At 44.4% G+C, this 16,771-nt stretch overlaps 1 protein-coding gene across 4 annotated transcripts in view; it reads left to right on the top strand.

Moving 5' to 3' along the window:
- Nucleotides 1-16,771, top strand: part of SORCS1 (sortilin related VPS10 domain containing receptor 1) — a 468,685-nt gene that overhangs the window by 409,905 nt on the left and 42,009 nt on the right. For all 4 annotated transcript variants that reach the window (XM_064488397.1, XM_010987109.3, XM_010987108.3 and 1 more), the window contains exons 19-20: nucleotides 11,039-11,225; nucleotides 15,993-16,126. In XM_064488397.1, the coding sequence (XP_064344467.1) occupies nucleotides 11,039-11,225; nucleotides 15,993-16,126 (321 nt within the window). The remainder of the gene's footprint in view (nucleotides 1-11,038; nucleotides 11,226-15,992; nucleotides 16,127-16,771) is intronic.

The raw sequence follows: 16,771 nt of genomic DNA, 5'->3' as shown, positions 1-16,771 counted from the left end.
TAGGGACTGTCCCCACATGGGGAGGCCCTGGAGACCTCGCATTTGATTGTGGGATTCTGGGCTAATGACTCACAAGCTTTCCTTACAGAAACCACCTCAAGTTCTCTGTTAATCTCTGGACTGTATGCATAGGCATGGCTGACGCATGTGGTGAGCGATGCAGAATACAGACTAGTGGAGTGGCTCAGAGGAGCAGGGGAGCACTGAAATTTGACCCAGTAATAAGTCAGATATCCAGCATTTATTGAGCACTAACTGTGGTCGAGTTTGTGAGTGCTTTCATGGATTGCCTCATTTAGATCCCACGGCAGCCCTGTGCCATTAGGTATTACCATTATCATTGTCACTTATAGATGGTACAGCTGAGGCACAGAGAGGCAGGGTAACTCACCTAAGATCACACAGCCACTAAGTAGTTGAGCCAGGAGTCAAATCCAGGCTCTGTGGTATCCTGCCTTTCTACTGCTTCTCTATGATGGAAAGGATATTTTCTGGAAAAGAACATCATGTGGTTCCTAAGGCTCCCTGAAAACACTTGGCTAGGGGTAGGGAGTAAGAAGGATCAAGGAGTAGAAAGAACAGGCAAAATTATTTACGCCCAAGCCAGTCTGGACTGTGCTACTGCTGTATTCTTAGACACTAGTCAATATAGAAACCATGATTTTCCTCTTGGATTTTCTGAGAATGTTCGTGGCTTGAGATCAGTTTGTTGAAAACCCCTTACCAGAGAGTGAGCCTGAATCCTCTCTGGGGTGTCCCTCTTTTTGCAAAACTATGCATTTACTAAATACCTACATTGTATCTGCTGCTGTTTTATCCTTTCTAAAGAATGCTGGAAAATGGAGGATACGAATGCCGTACCCAAGGACTTTAACATCCGTGTGTACCAAACTCCTCCAGAGTCTTGGGTATGAATTAGACTATATTTTTAAGTAAGTCTAAAAAACAGACAGCCCTGATAGGTACCACTCTTAAAATATGGGGTCTCTATATCCTCCTCAAAATTTCTATGAGTCCACTTCTCATTGAATTTGTTGCTCCAAAATTTACTTTGAATAGAGTGTCTGACTTGCCCCCATACCTCATGTCAATTCTTTATAACAGTAGGAATATTAATGCTGTGCTTCTGATGCCCCTAAAACAAGTCCTCCAGGTGCCAAAGGGACCAAGAGGTCCCTGCTGCATTTTGATACGACATTGCAGTGCGATTCTTGAGATGTGGGGAGAAGACTCTCCAAGGCAGTATAATATTTCATCATTTGGGCACCAATGATCATGCTTCTGTGTCTCATGGGTTATTGCTGGCTCAGCTTTCTCTATAGACTTGTTTGCTGCCTACGGGGCTACAATGGGCTCAGAACAGGTGCAACCCCCCTTTTTCTGTCCCCAGTTATTTGCATACAAACCCCTCCATGTGGACTCCCTCTCCTATGCATATCAACTAAAAGCATTAGAGATCTGAGGAGTCAACTGTTCCATTAACTTCTTAGATATATATGTTTATTTGTTCAGCAAATATTTTACTGAGTTCCATTTTTATGCCATGTCCTTTTCATTTATGAGTAGACATATTTGTTTGTGGATCTACATGTTTTGACTTAACTAGGACCTCCGCTGTATCAAGTTTTAAATAAAAATCGAAACACACAAAACAGAAAAGACTAAATATTTTGTATTCATTCAAAACAAAAAGAAAAATTAATTACCGAACCTTACTGTAATGATTTCTTTTTGGCATCTCCCAATAAATGGTAAATATTATTAAGGTAAGAATCATGCCATGCCTGGTTGCATTTCTGGCCTCTCTGCTTACCATGCTTGGCATATTGGTAGGAACTCAATAAATGTGTGTAGATTTGGATAGGCTTCCCCAAAGAGTGTAGATATAAAGCCTAAACTTAAAAGAAAAAGGCTCTTAAAATTTGAATAACATCCCAAACATGTTAAAGTCTCCATCTGAAATCTCAGTCCCTTCCTTTATTCTGTATGAGTGAATGTCCTAATTCTAACATAAGAATCTCAGTGAAAACGTTGCTAAAACCAGAGCAAAGAAGAGAACTTCTTATTGACTGAAGGTAATCAAAGGCTAGGTATACTGATGCAAGCTTGTAACTGCATGTACCGTAGTATGTGCCTGAGCCAAAATTTTGCAGATTTGACAAATGCAAGAAATGGAATCCCTTTCTGTAAATAGCATATGAGGCTACTCTCCACATCTAGGTGACAAAATGACTCCATAACACAACTTCCTCCAACTTCCACAGCTTGGTTCCTCAGAGAACCACATAATTCTGTTGAAGATGATGAAAAGCCCCTGTTTTGAGGAACCCCATCCCTGCTGCTTTGAAGGTTCTCTCCAAATATACCACAATCAAAGGATCTTCATTAGAAGTAACAAGGCAAAGGAGCCCGTCTTGCTTTCATCCCAGAATCACTCATTGTGGCAGATCGAAGAACACACGCACACTCACAATCACGCTCTGTATTTATGCATCATTGTTTTCTTAGGGACAAAGAATATTGATCTAGAGACCAACCAAGGAGAGAGAGAGGAGGACTCCATGAAGTTGTGTCTAAGAAGCCAAACATTTTCCAATGGCACCTGGATTTTAGGAAGCTGATGGAAAGTGTTTTGCAGTGAGACACAGCATCCAATGAGAAGTGGCATCTCTCTGTCCGGAGACTTGCTTAAGATGGATGTCCTCTGGACCACTAATGAGCACCTAATGAGTCTATAGACTTTCAGTGCGACAATTTGGCTTTCTAGATAAAATCCACTGTGAGAACCTGAAGGCACAGGATGGATGGAAAAGGGCCTAATCAGTCCTAAGAACTCAACAAAACTGATTTGGAAGGCATTCATTTGAGAGGACTGCTGGGCTGCAGTAGTGTCTGCCTGTTACGGGAGATAATTAAATCTGTTTTAAACAGCTGTAAGAATAAAGAGATGCAATTCGCTGCATAATTTAAGACTTTTAAATTAAATCTGAGGCAAGGGACTAAAATTAAAAACTTTGATCCATAGCTCATTGTTTTAATACTTCAATTTACATACAAAGACTGGAACTTAATAAGGAAAATTCATAATTATAACTTCTTCTGTGAGATTTCACTCCAAAACGTGAAGGCTGTGTGCATTAAACGGATTTCAATGAGCTGTAATTTCACATACGTCGAAAGACTTACGGCAGCTGAAAAGTAACCACAAGGTAATGACACTTCGTAAGTATTGCAGGCTGCTGCCCGCCATCCGATGGGGTAGGGGAGATGACTTGTAATACAGTTTTTCCTGTGTGTGTGAGACACTCATCTGTTGAATTAATCAAAGAATTTGACCTACTTTTTTCAGCTGGGAGAAAAGGTGGGGCTCTTAGAGATGGCACAGGGAGTTAGCAGGTAGTGGTAAATCCAGGCAGGTGTCACCTTCTAAGCCAGCCCCGATCTGGCTCAGAAGGTTCAGCTGTTTTCTTCTTCCGCACAAAAAAAAACAGGAGCCGGCTGCAAGGAGCCGTGGCGATTTAAGAGGTTTTCTCATGTATTATTCGTTACTCCATTCAGTTTTGTTCCCTGTGACTCTAGCAAGGAAACTGAGCCACTTCATTTCTTCTCCCTTTTGGCTTCGGGTTAAAAAGGAAAGGAGGAAATGAGGCAGGCAACACAGGTTGTCTTTAGCCACAGGCTGGGTGCCTGAAGTTCAGACTCCATTCTCTCTCGTCTCAATACTAGTTCACACGTGTTGGGGCTTTGCTGATCTTTTTAGGGTTTTAGATCATAGCTGTTTGCAGAGAACTTCAGTCTGCCTTGACGAGCAAAGAGAGGTACTTGGCTCATTACTGAGAGTTCCAGTACAGTGAGCATCCGCAGGGCAGGAGTCAGGAAATAGCCTTCAGTTTGGCTTTTCAATCTTTCAACCTGTCTGCTTCCAGCCCTTCCAACACTGATGACCGCCGCTCCTTGAATCAGGGCTCCACCAAATCACACAATTCTTGCCCGAGTGTATGACTTCCTCGGGTTTCTGGCTTTGCACTCTGCCCTTCGGTATTCCATGGCTCTCTCTTACCAGCTCATTCCTCAGCGTAATCCACCCTTAACGTGCAATGGAAAGTCTCCATCGTGTAACAACAGCACTGGAATGAATTCTGCATCCTCCCGAGAGCGGAGATTATTTCAGCAGCTGGAAGGGATGTTGGCATATACGTGTGGATGTCCAATAATGTCAATTACAGGAAGAGTAGAATTAAAAGAATTGCAGGTTACTAGGACTAGAAATGACAGCTAGAAAGAATCACCATCGTTCTGCTCATATTTAATTTATAGGTAAAGAATTGAAGGTCCCAGTGTAAGGTATATGTCAAAGGGCATTTAACCGAGGATTCTAACTCCCAGGTCACCCCCTGCCTTCTGTAGGGCACCTCTTCCACATATAGTACCTCTGTAGACCTCTGTAAAGTCACTTAGATCTCATAACAACCTAGTAACTTGGCAAAGTGATGAAGTGACATCCAGGGCAAGAAAGCATGTCCCCATTTCATAGACTGTATTTTATGACTTGATTAAGTCCACCAAGTGATGCTAGATTGAAAAGTTTTGAGAGCTATTTTAAAATGTCAAGAACATAACAGAAAACAGGGCATGTGCAGCTGCCTTTTGTCCTCGCCTGCTGCTGTCCTGTGCCAGAAGGACTCGGTTTTCCATTATAAAATGGTGGGTCCAACCTAACCTCAGCGGTTGGTTCCTGTTTATAGTCATCTCACTCTTGGTGGAACACTCATATCACCAGGGGTCTTCACAAATGCACTTTGTAGCTTCTGTGGTATTTTTTAGAGCCTGGCATGGTACACTGGGCTCCCCTTACATCACTATTTAATGTAGAATTTGATCTGTGCTGGCATCCTTTTAAAGAGTGTCAGTGACTGAAGCTGACAGACGCTCTCTGGTTTTACACATGAGTCAATCCATTCTTCAGCACCCAGCTGGGAGTGAGCATGGGTGGGTAGTTTGAGTGCCTCCTGTGAACGAGAAGTAATGCTGAACCTGGAGTCAAGAAGAGCTCGGTTCAAACTAATCTTGTGACTCCAGGCAAATTTTACCTGTCTTTTAGGTGTGAGTCTTTTAGTGTTGAAGATTCATTGAAAAACTATATAGAGAACAGTTGTTATTATTTCTGGACAGTAAACTTTTTTTTTTAAATTGAAGTACAGTCAGTTTACAATGTTGTATCGATGGAACCGTAAGCTTTTGAGGAATGTTCTCTCTCTCTTCCCTTAGGGACCATCAGTGGGGGTGCTAGGACAGTCTTAACGGGCACAATTCACAGAAGAAGTCACGTGCCAGAGTTCAGTCTCACTGAGTAAGCAGCAGGGGGTTAGCACTTCTCTCCATGAACACATGTCCACCAGCTGACACACCTCTTGTTTGGAGCCAGAACACATTGTAGCACAGTGATCTCCTTCTCTGCTTCTTGTTGAGACCTCACTGATCTGAGTCTGAAGGCTCAACAAGAAACTGACCTGAGTCTCATACCCTGGGATAGAACTTGCAGGGCAGAGGTGGTTTATTCTTATCCCACACTCCCCACCCCACCTAAATACCTTCAACCATAAGAAGAATGGGCTGAAATGTCTGATTTTTGCTCTGGCATTCAATGCTGCTTAGTGATATTTTTGTTTAAATATTGTGGTCAAAAGAACATACAGTAACAGCAGAAATCCAAGACCATCGCTGGCTGTATCCCATCACCAACCTAACCAATGTCTGTGTTCCCTCCTGGTTATTTCCTCTACACTTAATCAATATTTAAATGTCGGCAGTAACAGCAGGGACAGAATGTTATGTTTTACGATGTTTCTTGTGTGATCTAATACCCTACCCCTCCTTTTAAATTTGGTGTAATCTCTCTTTCCCTTCACTTACTCCTTCTCCCTTTTAATCCTGCTGCCCTTCCTCTGCCTCTCACTCCGCTTCATCCCTGGGGTAGTCAGTGTTAACAGGCTGGGCTATTTCTACCACCACCTTTATGCTCACATAAACACATGCAGGCTTATAGTAGGTATACTGGGTTATTTTATGCATTAAAAAAATAAGTTATACTATAGGCATTTTTCTTCAATGCCGTTTTCACTGCATGAACTTTAAGGTCCCTTCCAAGACTGAATTTCAGTAAAGCCTGAGTCAGGTGGGCTCTCGAGCTTTGCAGGAACCAGCCTCTGACATGTGAGTCCAGTGTCTACCTGCGGTGGGTCCCTGGTGCCTTCAGGAGCGCCTCAGAGTCTCATTTCTGGACCGAGGCTGTCAGTGTTGAGTTACTGTTGCATTTGTTTCTCCCATTTTTCACTGAAGCCGTGTTATAGAAACTGATGGGTTCACCCACCTGTCATTGCTCAGGTTAATCTTGTCTTCATTGCAGCCATTTGATATATTTGTTTTTCTATTATAGAAGTCAGAGCTGGCCTTGGAGAATCCCCGTATGAATTTCACGGGGCTTTCGTGCCTTGCTTGGGCACTTCTTTTGTGCTGGTATTCTCAGTTCTGTGTCTATATTCAGGCACATGACTAGATGGTGTTAGGACTTTAGATGATAGTCTCAGTATTTCCCAGCCTACATTATGTTTCAGGAATGATGACTTGTCATTTTCTAGATTGAAGTACCTCCCGATTATACGCAGTTTTTTCCCTGACTGCTGATTAGGAATACCTCCTGTTTCCTGCATCCTCTGTCTTCTGTGTGGCTGAACATGATGCTGCTTCACCAGAGGAAGATCAGGGTGGTGTATGGAATTCATGACAACCCATCTTTCTACTTACAAGCAAGAGTGTTGTTTAAGGGAAACGTCAAAGCCAGAAATGGAGTCTAACAAGAAAAGAAAGCAGGGCTTACCTTTGTTAGGGCCTTTCTCTCACTCTGAGAGCCATTACAAGTGACTTCCAATTAAAGTCACTCAGCAAGGACTGAGATGCATGGACAGAGTTAAACCCCAATCATCTTAAACCTGTCTGCACTGCAGTTCTTCTGGTATAGCAAGTAGAAGTAAAGTCTGCCCCTGCTCTCTCCCAGAAGTCCTAACAGCCAAATGAAATAATATAAAAGAAAGCACTTTTTAGATTCCACATTTAAGTGACATCATAGAGTATTTTTTCTTTCTCTGACTTACTTCGTTTAGTATGATAATCTCTAGGTCCATCCATGTTGCTGCAAATGGCATTATTCCATTCTTTTTTATGGCTGAGTAATAGTCCATTGTGTATATGTGTGTGTGTGTGTGTACACCACATCTTCTTTATCCATTCATCTGTCGATGGACATTTAGGTTGCTTCCATGTCTTGGCTACTGTATATGATGCTGCTGTTAACATAAGGGTGCATGTATTTTTTCAAATTTAGAGTTTTCTCCAGATATAAGCCCAGGGGTGGAATTGCTGTATTATATGGTAAGTCTATTTTCAGTTTTTTATGGAATCTCTGTATACTTCAATTAAATAAAAAAAGCACTTTGATGAATATACATGTTAGACATGCACATTTGAAATTTCTTTCTTTTTTTCAAATTTCAGTATGTGTTGAACAGAACAGAATCATCTGCAAGCACTGTTATGTACTGAGGTTGTAGCCATTAAAGACACATCTCAGCCCTTTATACAAACTACCTTCAAATTATCCAGATGCTTAGTTTTTTAGAGTAGATAACTGACCTTGACTAAGTGTATTGTGGGACTTCTGTGATTGTGCACCAGTCACTAATAGTGCGTTTAGTTCTTCTGTTCCTGGTTTTATTAATGTACCTATAGGACTTAAAATCCTAAAACATCCTGAAAAACTTTCACCATCCTACCAAAATGGACTAGGAATGGTGTCAGCTTGTACTGTGCTATATTCAGATGATTTAAGTCATAAGAAAACCTAATGTCCAACAGTCTGAACCAGAGGACCACAACCTCTGGTACAGCCCCACATCCACTGTGAACCTTCTCAAACCACAGCAGGACCAAGCATCCTCCCCAGAGGCCCTGAGCCAGGAGGTGGGTCTTGGATAATAGCTGAGCATCAGCTTCTTTTCTTTTAATTCTGTAAGAGATGTTGATATCAAAGACTAGGATTCACTGATTTCAAACTCCAGTATTAAACCACAGAAGTTAATTTTGGCAGGTAGATGAATGTAATTTCCTGTTGCAACTCATATATCAATCTACCATCGTCTCCCCTGAACTGTCCCCTAATCGGCTTCCCAGAATACTTGGGCCTCCTTCCAATGCATCCTTCATATTGTAGCCAGAATGATCATTTTTAATTAAAATTATTATCATATCATCTTCCCTCAAACCCCTGCTTAAAATACTTTAATGTCTTCCCATTGCTTTTAGAAGAAAGATCAAAGTCAGAAACTTGACCCACAAATCCTAAAATGTCATTTTCTCCCCTCCAGTCTAATTTTACATGATCCTGTGGTGTCTGTATCGACAGCTTCTTTTAACTGTGCCATCTTCCTTCTGCCACAGGGCCCTTGCACATTCAGTTCCCTCTGTCTCCATTACCTGGACTCCTCACCTCCATCTCACTCACTCATGTCTTTTGTTTGGTCGATCTTTTTTTTCCCTTTAGGCCTTCTCAGCTCAGTTATCACTTCTTCTGGGAAGTCTTTCTCGAAGTTCTCAACTGGGTCAGACTTTCAGCTCTCCATCTCTCCCTATTGTATAAGCTTACAACACCAGGCACCTCTCTTTCGTATTATCCCCGATAATAACTTTTTATTTATTTGTGCGATTATTAAAGTCCATCTGTCTCACCAATAATCTTTTTGCTCATGAAAGCCCAGACCACATCTGTTTTGTTTGGGTGGTTATAACTTACTTAATAGTGTTTTCCCATTTAGCGCCTGACACAAGATGGACACACAATAAATGTCTGTCGGTTGGTTGAATGAGTAAACGACCAGAAGGCCCACTGAAGCAGGGCGGGCATGCCTAATCAAGGTGGTCTCAGACTTAGGCTCTCTTTCCTTTACCCTGTCTTTTGTTCTCTAAAAGGAGTTGATATCCCTGTCTGGGATGGTAATTGCAGCCCAGGGAAGTCAGAGGCTGATGACAGATGAGCCCCAAAGTAATGCAGTTACAGCTGTGTTAGACTTTCTGAACACCTGAGAGCCCCTGAGGCAGTGGCACAAGATCCAGGTTGTTCCACTGGCGTGGACAAAGCTACACAGCGAGGATGAAACCTGCCGCCTTCAGCTGTCAGACTTACTCCTTCATGCTCTTGAATCCAAGTCAGGGCACCAAGCCTGGAGGTTCCAAGGTGGGCTCTTCCTCCATGCCCAAACCTAGGGTTGGCTGGCAGCAACTCTGTTGAAAATCCAGAAAGCCTGGGAGGAAACTGACCAGAAACAGAACGAGAACTTGATCAGTCCAATTTGGTTGTCCAAATGCAGAACCAGTCAGCAAGACTGGTTTGACATTTACATTTATTAGTGAAGGGAATTCAAGCAATTGCACAACGTCTGGGCTTGTGGATATTTGTTTTATAATATTGAATAGTTTCTTTTTCCTCCCCTAGGGGAGGATTTTTGCCCATGTTCTTACTGAGAGTTGGCTGCCGTGCCCCCACACACACACACACACAATGCTTGGCTGCGCAGAGATCAGAACAGGTCACGTAGATGCATAGGGTTTGAACTGCTTTTCCTTTCCCTGTAAATTAATCTTTTAAATGTCAGCATTTTAAACTTGCCCTTTTCAAAAAATATGATACCGTGTGAACCTTACTTAATTGAAAATACATTTTTAGTTCAAAGGTTTTTTGTTTTCTCCTCCCCCCCCCCACAAAAAAAGGGACAGGCTAACAAAACAAACAAAAATCCTGTTAAAGGATGGGCTGTATGTGAGGGAAGCTGGTTTTTGTCAATTCTTCTAAGAAACTTTGTTAAGAATCTCAACTAACTCCACAGACTATTTTTTGTTTTTACATGTCAGGGATTCTATAAAGCAGACTATCTTCCCCTGCCTACCTGTGGGAAATGTGGAATCATACGATTCCAATCAAGCTTTAAAAGAAGATACAGCAGGTCTTTTACAGCTGCTTTGTTTTTATAGTCATTCGTGTTGGTATCAATTTTTACAGGTTACTGATTACTCATATGTCTTTTATAACAGGCCTTTGAGTTAAGACAGTAAGGTATTAATATGCCTATTTCACAGATTAGGTAACTGAGGCCAAAGGCAGCTGAATGACTTGCATGAAGTCATCCAGCTGGTTAATGGCACAGTAGGATTTGAGCCTGGAGGAGATGTCAGTGCTTTACCCACCTATGACACATGAAATCAAGTCCAGAGAGAGAGATTCAAATCCCAAAATTACCACTCACTAGCTGTAGTGACCTTGAGCAAATGGTTAAACCTTTCTAGACATTTGCTTCCTCATCTGTAAAATGGACAAACGTTGCCTGCTTTTCTCCCCAGACTAAGATTCTGTGAAGAATAAAATGAAATAATTTTGACAGTACAAAATGCTGAAATAGAAAAGAATTAACCATCATTATCTAAAATAATAATAGGGTTGAGTCCAGTATCCCTATCAGGTAGGAAGCAAGGTGTCTCCTATCCTTCCTCCAATGTGGTTAGGGGACCAGAAATAAAGAAAGGGATTCAGGGGTCCTAAACACATGGGCAGAGGTCCATGACCATGTCAGGTAGGCTGAATTTTTAAAACTGTGTATGTCCACCTTTTTGTAATTCATGTGGATGATAAGACCAAAAACACAGCCTTCAGAGGAAATGAATATCGAATTGGTGCTGATCAGCAAACACTTAATTTTCCAAACCTTGAAACTTTTGGTAGTCAGTGCCCTTCAGATTTGGAGAGCATCCATCTTACTAAACTCCTGTCTGCCTAGAAGTGTCCTGGGGATTCTATCACACACATTCTCCCAGCTGTAGGAGGGAGCTGGGGCTGCCGTTATCCCTGAGCCCGGGACCGGGACAAGCCCCAGCCCCTGGAACAGAAGCAGCCAAGCACCGACTCCCCTTCCTCTGATGTTGGGCTGTCTTCCAGGGTGACGTCCAGAGGACCCTCATCCAAGTGGACTTCGGGGATGGCATTGCAGTGTCCTATGTCAACCTCAGCTCCATGGAAGACGGGATCAAGCACGTCTATCACAACGTGGGCATTTTCCGAGTGACCGTGCAGGTGGACAACAGCCTGGGGTCTGACAGCGCCGTCCTGTACTTACATGTAACTTGTATGTTATTACTGTTGTTGGTTTATGACCTATTTTAAATATTGTGTCCCTTTAAAGTACATCCCCAAATTTTTGATCTAGAAGAGGCTCCCTAGTTACCTTTTAGCCAAAGGGGAAAGGAGAGTAAGAGGACCAAGTCGGGAGAGAGTCAGAAGAAACCAGGGAGTGGTTTTGAATCCTCTGGGTTCCGGGTGGCTTCAGGTGGTTGTCGCGCTGGCTGTGCCTCTCCAGGTGCCTCTGAGAGCCCACACCTATGTCTGTCTGAGCAGCTTGCTGATTGAATATGAATTCGTGGGGTTTTTCTGGGTTTTTGGTCAGAAATGTTTGAGAACAACCCACATTAGCACAGGAAATGGAATTTCTCCCCCCTGACTATTTTTTCTCTTCCCATGTTATATAGCTCACTATTAACAATTCTTTTATACTTTTGTTCCTTTCTTTTTTTTAAGTGTGTTTCCTGCACTTTGCTCTGTGATGGCTTGGTCTTTTAAGGAGAAGGTGGTATGGAGGGAAAGAGGGTCAGCAATGTTAAGGAAGCTGCCTTAAAAAATAGTTGCAAGAAGTGTTAAGGTTTTTCCCCGGGTGAGGAATTCAAAGATGCCCAAATGAGACAAAGGTTAACTCCTAAGCCACGTTTGGTAAATATGTTTGCCCTGAATACCTCTTATGCTAGGTGTGTGCATGTCCCCAAACAGGCATATGGACTTGTTTCAATTGCTAGAGAAATGGTTTACTTTTAAATGAAAGTTAGCTCCTTTCTATGAATGGTCTTGTTCAGATTTCAGTTTCTAGACCAGGAGCATGAAGGCCGGGCAGTACTCCATGCCTCTCACATGGCCCTTGCCCACTGAACCAAACAGCCCACAAGGTACCAAGTTGAATCTCTTGTTACGATGCTGCTGTGGTCCATTGGGAGAACAAGACTGTTGAAGGGTCCCCAAGAGATTGACTGTTACTGAGGTTTCCTGCTCTATCAGTCATTCTTTTTAAAAAAAAAAAAAAAACAAACAAACAAAAAAACTTTTTGTTTGTATTTAGGTGGGGAAGGAAATTAAGTTTATTTATATATTCATTTTTTTTTAAATGGAGATACTGGGGATTGAACCCTGGACCTCATGCATGCTAAGCACACACTCTACCACTGAGCTGTACCTTCCCCCTTATCAGTCATTCTTGGTCCCCGTCTCCTGTACTCTCTGGACCGAGGTGCCTCAAAGAGACGCACCTGTCCTCCTTTGGGTTTAAACCAAGTTCTGTAGGATTCCTGGTATGCCAACTCCACCTCCACTTTTCACCTAATGATTTTGAGCTCTTCCTGTTTACCAGGCTTTGTGCTAAACAGGTCCTTTATGTATGTAAGCTTCCTTTTCAAAACAGCCCTAGGGAGTAGGCACTATTAGAAACCACACTTTACAAAACACAGTGAGGCTCAGAGAGCCGAAGTCGCCCGTCAGAATCTGCAGGGCTGCTGTCTGGCAGAACCAGGCTTCAGACTCGGGTCCACCTGTGTCAGGAATCCCAGCTTCTGATGACTGAGTTGTTGTCAGCTCCATGTTGGTTTGGGGTTAGTGAAACCAAGTCTCCATTGGCCCTCATTCCCCTCCACATCTTTGCCGACCACACTGAAGGAATGGGAACACTTAGATCAGAGGCAGTGTACTTGCTGCACAACTACCTAGGTTCCAGAACGTTTCACAGGCTCTCGTCCTGCTGACGGCCAGCCCTAAGGTGTCCTAGATAGACTTTCTGGAGTCGCCTCTTATTAAGAGAGGCTCCTTCCCTGTACCTCAGTCGTCACGCAGGCAAAAGTGATGCTATCCTAGGAGTAATCATATTTTAAAAATATGTCACAAACATTGGTTATTAGTAACAAAAGTGACTTGCAATACAGATAATAGTACATTTGCTGAGAATGGCCTCCCTTGCAGTTTACCATTTTCCACAGCTTATTCTGTAAGGGGCTTTTTGTTGGCGACCTCCTCTCCTTAAGAATTACAGTCGTTGTATTCCATATCCCATCTGTGTATTAAACAGCCCCGCACGCTAACCAAGTGTAAACAGTGGTTTAAAATTCAGCAATGGGTTTGCCTCAGTGTCTCAGGGGCTCCCATAGAGTCATCCACAGCATCCGGCCCTGGTGGCCTGGTGGACTCTTCCCCGCCCTTGCGGGCTACCTCCCTACCCTAGCCCTCTCCCACGTGTACTGAATCCTGGAAAGGAAGACGGGACACAGCTTGTCTGGGCTCAAGATTAAGGGTTGCTGAAGCCAAGGCTTTAGAAAAAAAGGCGCTGCTTTGTTCACTTGCAATCGCTTCATCTAATTAATCCAGTTGAATGGCTAAACGATTTGACCTTAACCTCAAAGGCAGATGATTTGTAGTGGAAAGTTTTGCGTCCTGGTTTTAATTTTGACAGATGCTTCTTGGGTCCAGCAGTTGGATAAGCAAGCCTCACATCATAGGACCCCTTCCTCAGCCTGGCCTTGGGGTCAGGAATTAACTTTAAGTACTAAGTATATGAAAGCAGGATTATTTTTCAAGTTTTCATCAGCGCACCTACATCTGAAAACCATGGCCTCAGCAGGTTCTGACCCGTTTGCTAGGGCTTCTCTCCTGAAGGACCCGTTGTGCTTTACTCTGTATAGAACGTCTAGGCTTATTCTCACACCTCTGCCGTGATGGGCAGCCTCTGGCCTTCCTTTCAGGCAGGGCAAACGAGGATTAGAGAAGTGCTGTGATTTGACATGATTTTACACTAAGAGGAAGTCGCAGTAAAACCGTAATTGACTTACACTCCTCAGAATCGAAACTTGGCCATTTTCAGTGCCACCTTGCCAGCATCTAGAAGGGATCTCTATGGCTTTGTGGGCAAGACAAAAATAAGCAGTGGACTGAGCTGGGACTTGTGAGGTCCAGATGCTGGCCTGAACTCCTAGCCAAGTCACTCCATTTCTCTGAAACTAGTCTTTCTCCCCGGTCACGTGAGGAATATGCATCTTGCTTCACAAAGGTTCTGTCGTGCAACTGCCACTGGGCCCTGTCCACTAGCCCAGCTTGATTTCCCATCATCACAGTGTAGCACGTGCATTTGTGCTTAGTGACTTCTGAGTAGCAACTCTCAGTTCTGTTTGCCAAGCCTGCCCTCCACCCACTCACCCCATCCCACTCCCCTGGCTCAGGGCTCTTCCAGAAAACCCTACACTTGTCTTGAGCACACTGCCTCCACTTCCCCGTTCAGAAAGTTGCTTTGATTCTAAATCAGAGGTTCTTAAATACTGGTTTCCAAAGGTCATCAGAAACGAGTGGAGAGAATGTTCCTGCTGTAAGGTTTCCAGGCCTGGGCCGCTCTCACGGGGCAGCTGGGTACTCTGTTGTATCCTGGCAGTTGAGAATTCCTGGGGGAATGTATTCACTGTGCTCTGCTAGTCTGCAAACTAATGAGACACGTGATGCAGCCAGGATGGCCTTCTGCTTGAGCAGGCTGAGAATTGAGAGGACATGTAGGTTTCTGCTCAGAAAGCTGCCCTATCTCAGCCAGTCTCGCAAAAAAAAAAAAAAAAAAAAAAAAAAATCACTGAATACTGTGCAAACTTGGAGAATGGGAGGTGAAAAAAAAGATGAGGGGGGATTTTCTGATACTTCCCAAACCTCTCTCCTCAACCACCCCCTTACTTAGGAAGCCGTTTGCAGATGCCTTTCTGTCCCCATCTCAGAGTAAAATGATCAGTTTCCTGAAAACCTGTGTAGCTCGCAACTACTCACATGATCATTATGTTGGCCAGCAAATGCCAGACCTGGGTTTTGTAAAGTGTGGTTAATGAGCCTCCTGCCCTGGAATTTCATGATGAAAAGGTAGTGTCCTGGACGGGGACGGACACACACACACGTCACACACCAGTCACACACACACACACCAGTCACACAGACATCAAACGAGAAGAGAAGGGAAATTTAATTCACAGGAGTCAGTTCCCCACTTCTCTCTGCCACCTTGGGAGGATTCAAAAGGTGTAATGCAGCACCACCTGCTGTCCTTTCTGTGCATTGCAGGCACCTGTCCGAAGACACGGCATCTGCCAGCCTGCTCTGCTCTCAGCTTAGTGTGGGCAGCCCACTGGGGGCCTCAGGGCTGGAGTTTCACTTCCAAGTCTCCGTTAGAGCAGATCATACCCCCTGTGCAGAAAAGATAGGCTTTGGGGCAACAGGAACCAGATATATTGAACACTTACTAAGTAAATGAACACAAGAGGAGGTGGCAGTCTGAAAGCTAAATTCCACACATCTGTTTGAATGTCTGATGTATATACGTGCAAGAAGGAACTCACATGAACACACGTGGACATTCTTCAGCACCTAAGGTGCCCTGCTAAGGGTCCTGAATGCCCGTCAGATCTCTTCTCCTTCCCTGCTTCTCCACAGCAGCTGGTCCGGCCACTCCTCACACCTGACGAGCCACCTCCTCCTCCTCGAGGCCTTGGCACTTGCTCTCCGTTCACCTGGCGCTTCCCCAGCCGGTCCCTGGTGCACCTGCATGTTATTCAGGTCTCTGCCCCAATGCCACTGCCTCTGGGAAATGGAAGATGTCAAGACACAGTTGTTCACAGTATATCATTTCCTCCTGAGTAGGGACAGTACCCGAGTACTTCCCCCTGGGAATACGACTGATGGTTTGGAGGCTTCCAGAAAGAGTGGATTCTCTTCAGAGCCGGGAAGGCGAGCAGAGAGAGCTCCTCCCTCTCCATGCCTCCTCTCTCTTCTTGTGCCTCAGGTCCCCTGGAGCATGTGCACCTGTCTCTGCCCTTCGTCACCACAAAGAACAAAGAGGTCAACGCGACGGCAGTGCTGTGGCCCAGCCAAGTGGGCACCCTCACTTATGTGTGGTGGTACGGGAACAACACGGAGGTGGGTCACCTTCCATGCGGGGTCTGGGCAGCTCCACTCAAACTGGTTGAAGCCAAATGGAGAATGAAATGGCTTCTGTAACTCAAGAGTCTAGGGTTTGTCGCAGCTTCGGGGACCGCAGGCTCTGAGCGTTCTGGTCATGCCATCAGTGCGCCCTCTCTGTCCCTCCCTCACCGCTGCATGCCCCCTCTTACCTCTGCCTTCCTCTGAGGCAGTGTCTTCTCCAGCTGGGCTTGACTTTGCTGTGACCCTCAGCAGAAGCCTGAGCTTTCTGCTCTCACAGCTTTGCAGAGACAACCAGCTCTTTCCCAAAAGTTCTGACAGGAGTCCCAGACGGGTAATATTGACCAGGCCCTGATCACGGTGCCGGGGGCAGAAATGGAGCTGTTGACATCAACCTCCCTGGGACCACGTGGGCCAGGAGAAGGGAGGGAGCAGCCTTCAAAAGGAAAAGAGGCCAATGGACACCAGACAGGCAACCATGGGTGTCCATGGCAGCCCCGCCTACACGTGGCCCCCTCACCCTGGATCAGACTTGGCCTCTTTTTCCCCTCAGCTTTTGTCCCTCTGTTTCCCCTGAACCTCCCCTGTGATCAAAGTCAGCAGCCATTTCAAGACCACCAGTAGGGACCTTAAACCTCACTT

This window comes from Camelus dromedarius, chromosome 8, assembly GCF_036321535.1.
Source record: "Camelus dromedarius isolate mCamDro1 chromosome 8, mCamDro1.pat, whole genome shotgun sequence".
NCBI lineage: Eukaryota > Metazoa > Chordata > Mammalia > Artiodactyla > Camelidae > Camelus > Camelus dromedarius.
Note: the sequence above shows the minus strand (reverse complement) of the source record. Positions and strands in the feature narration are given on the sequence as shown.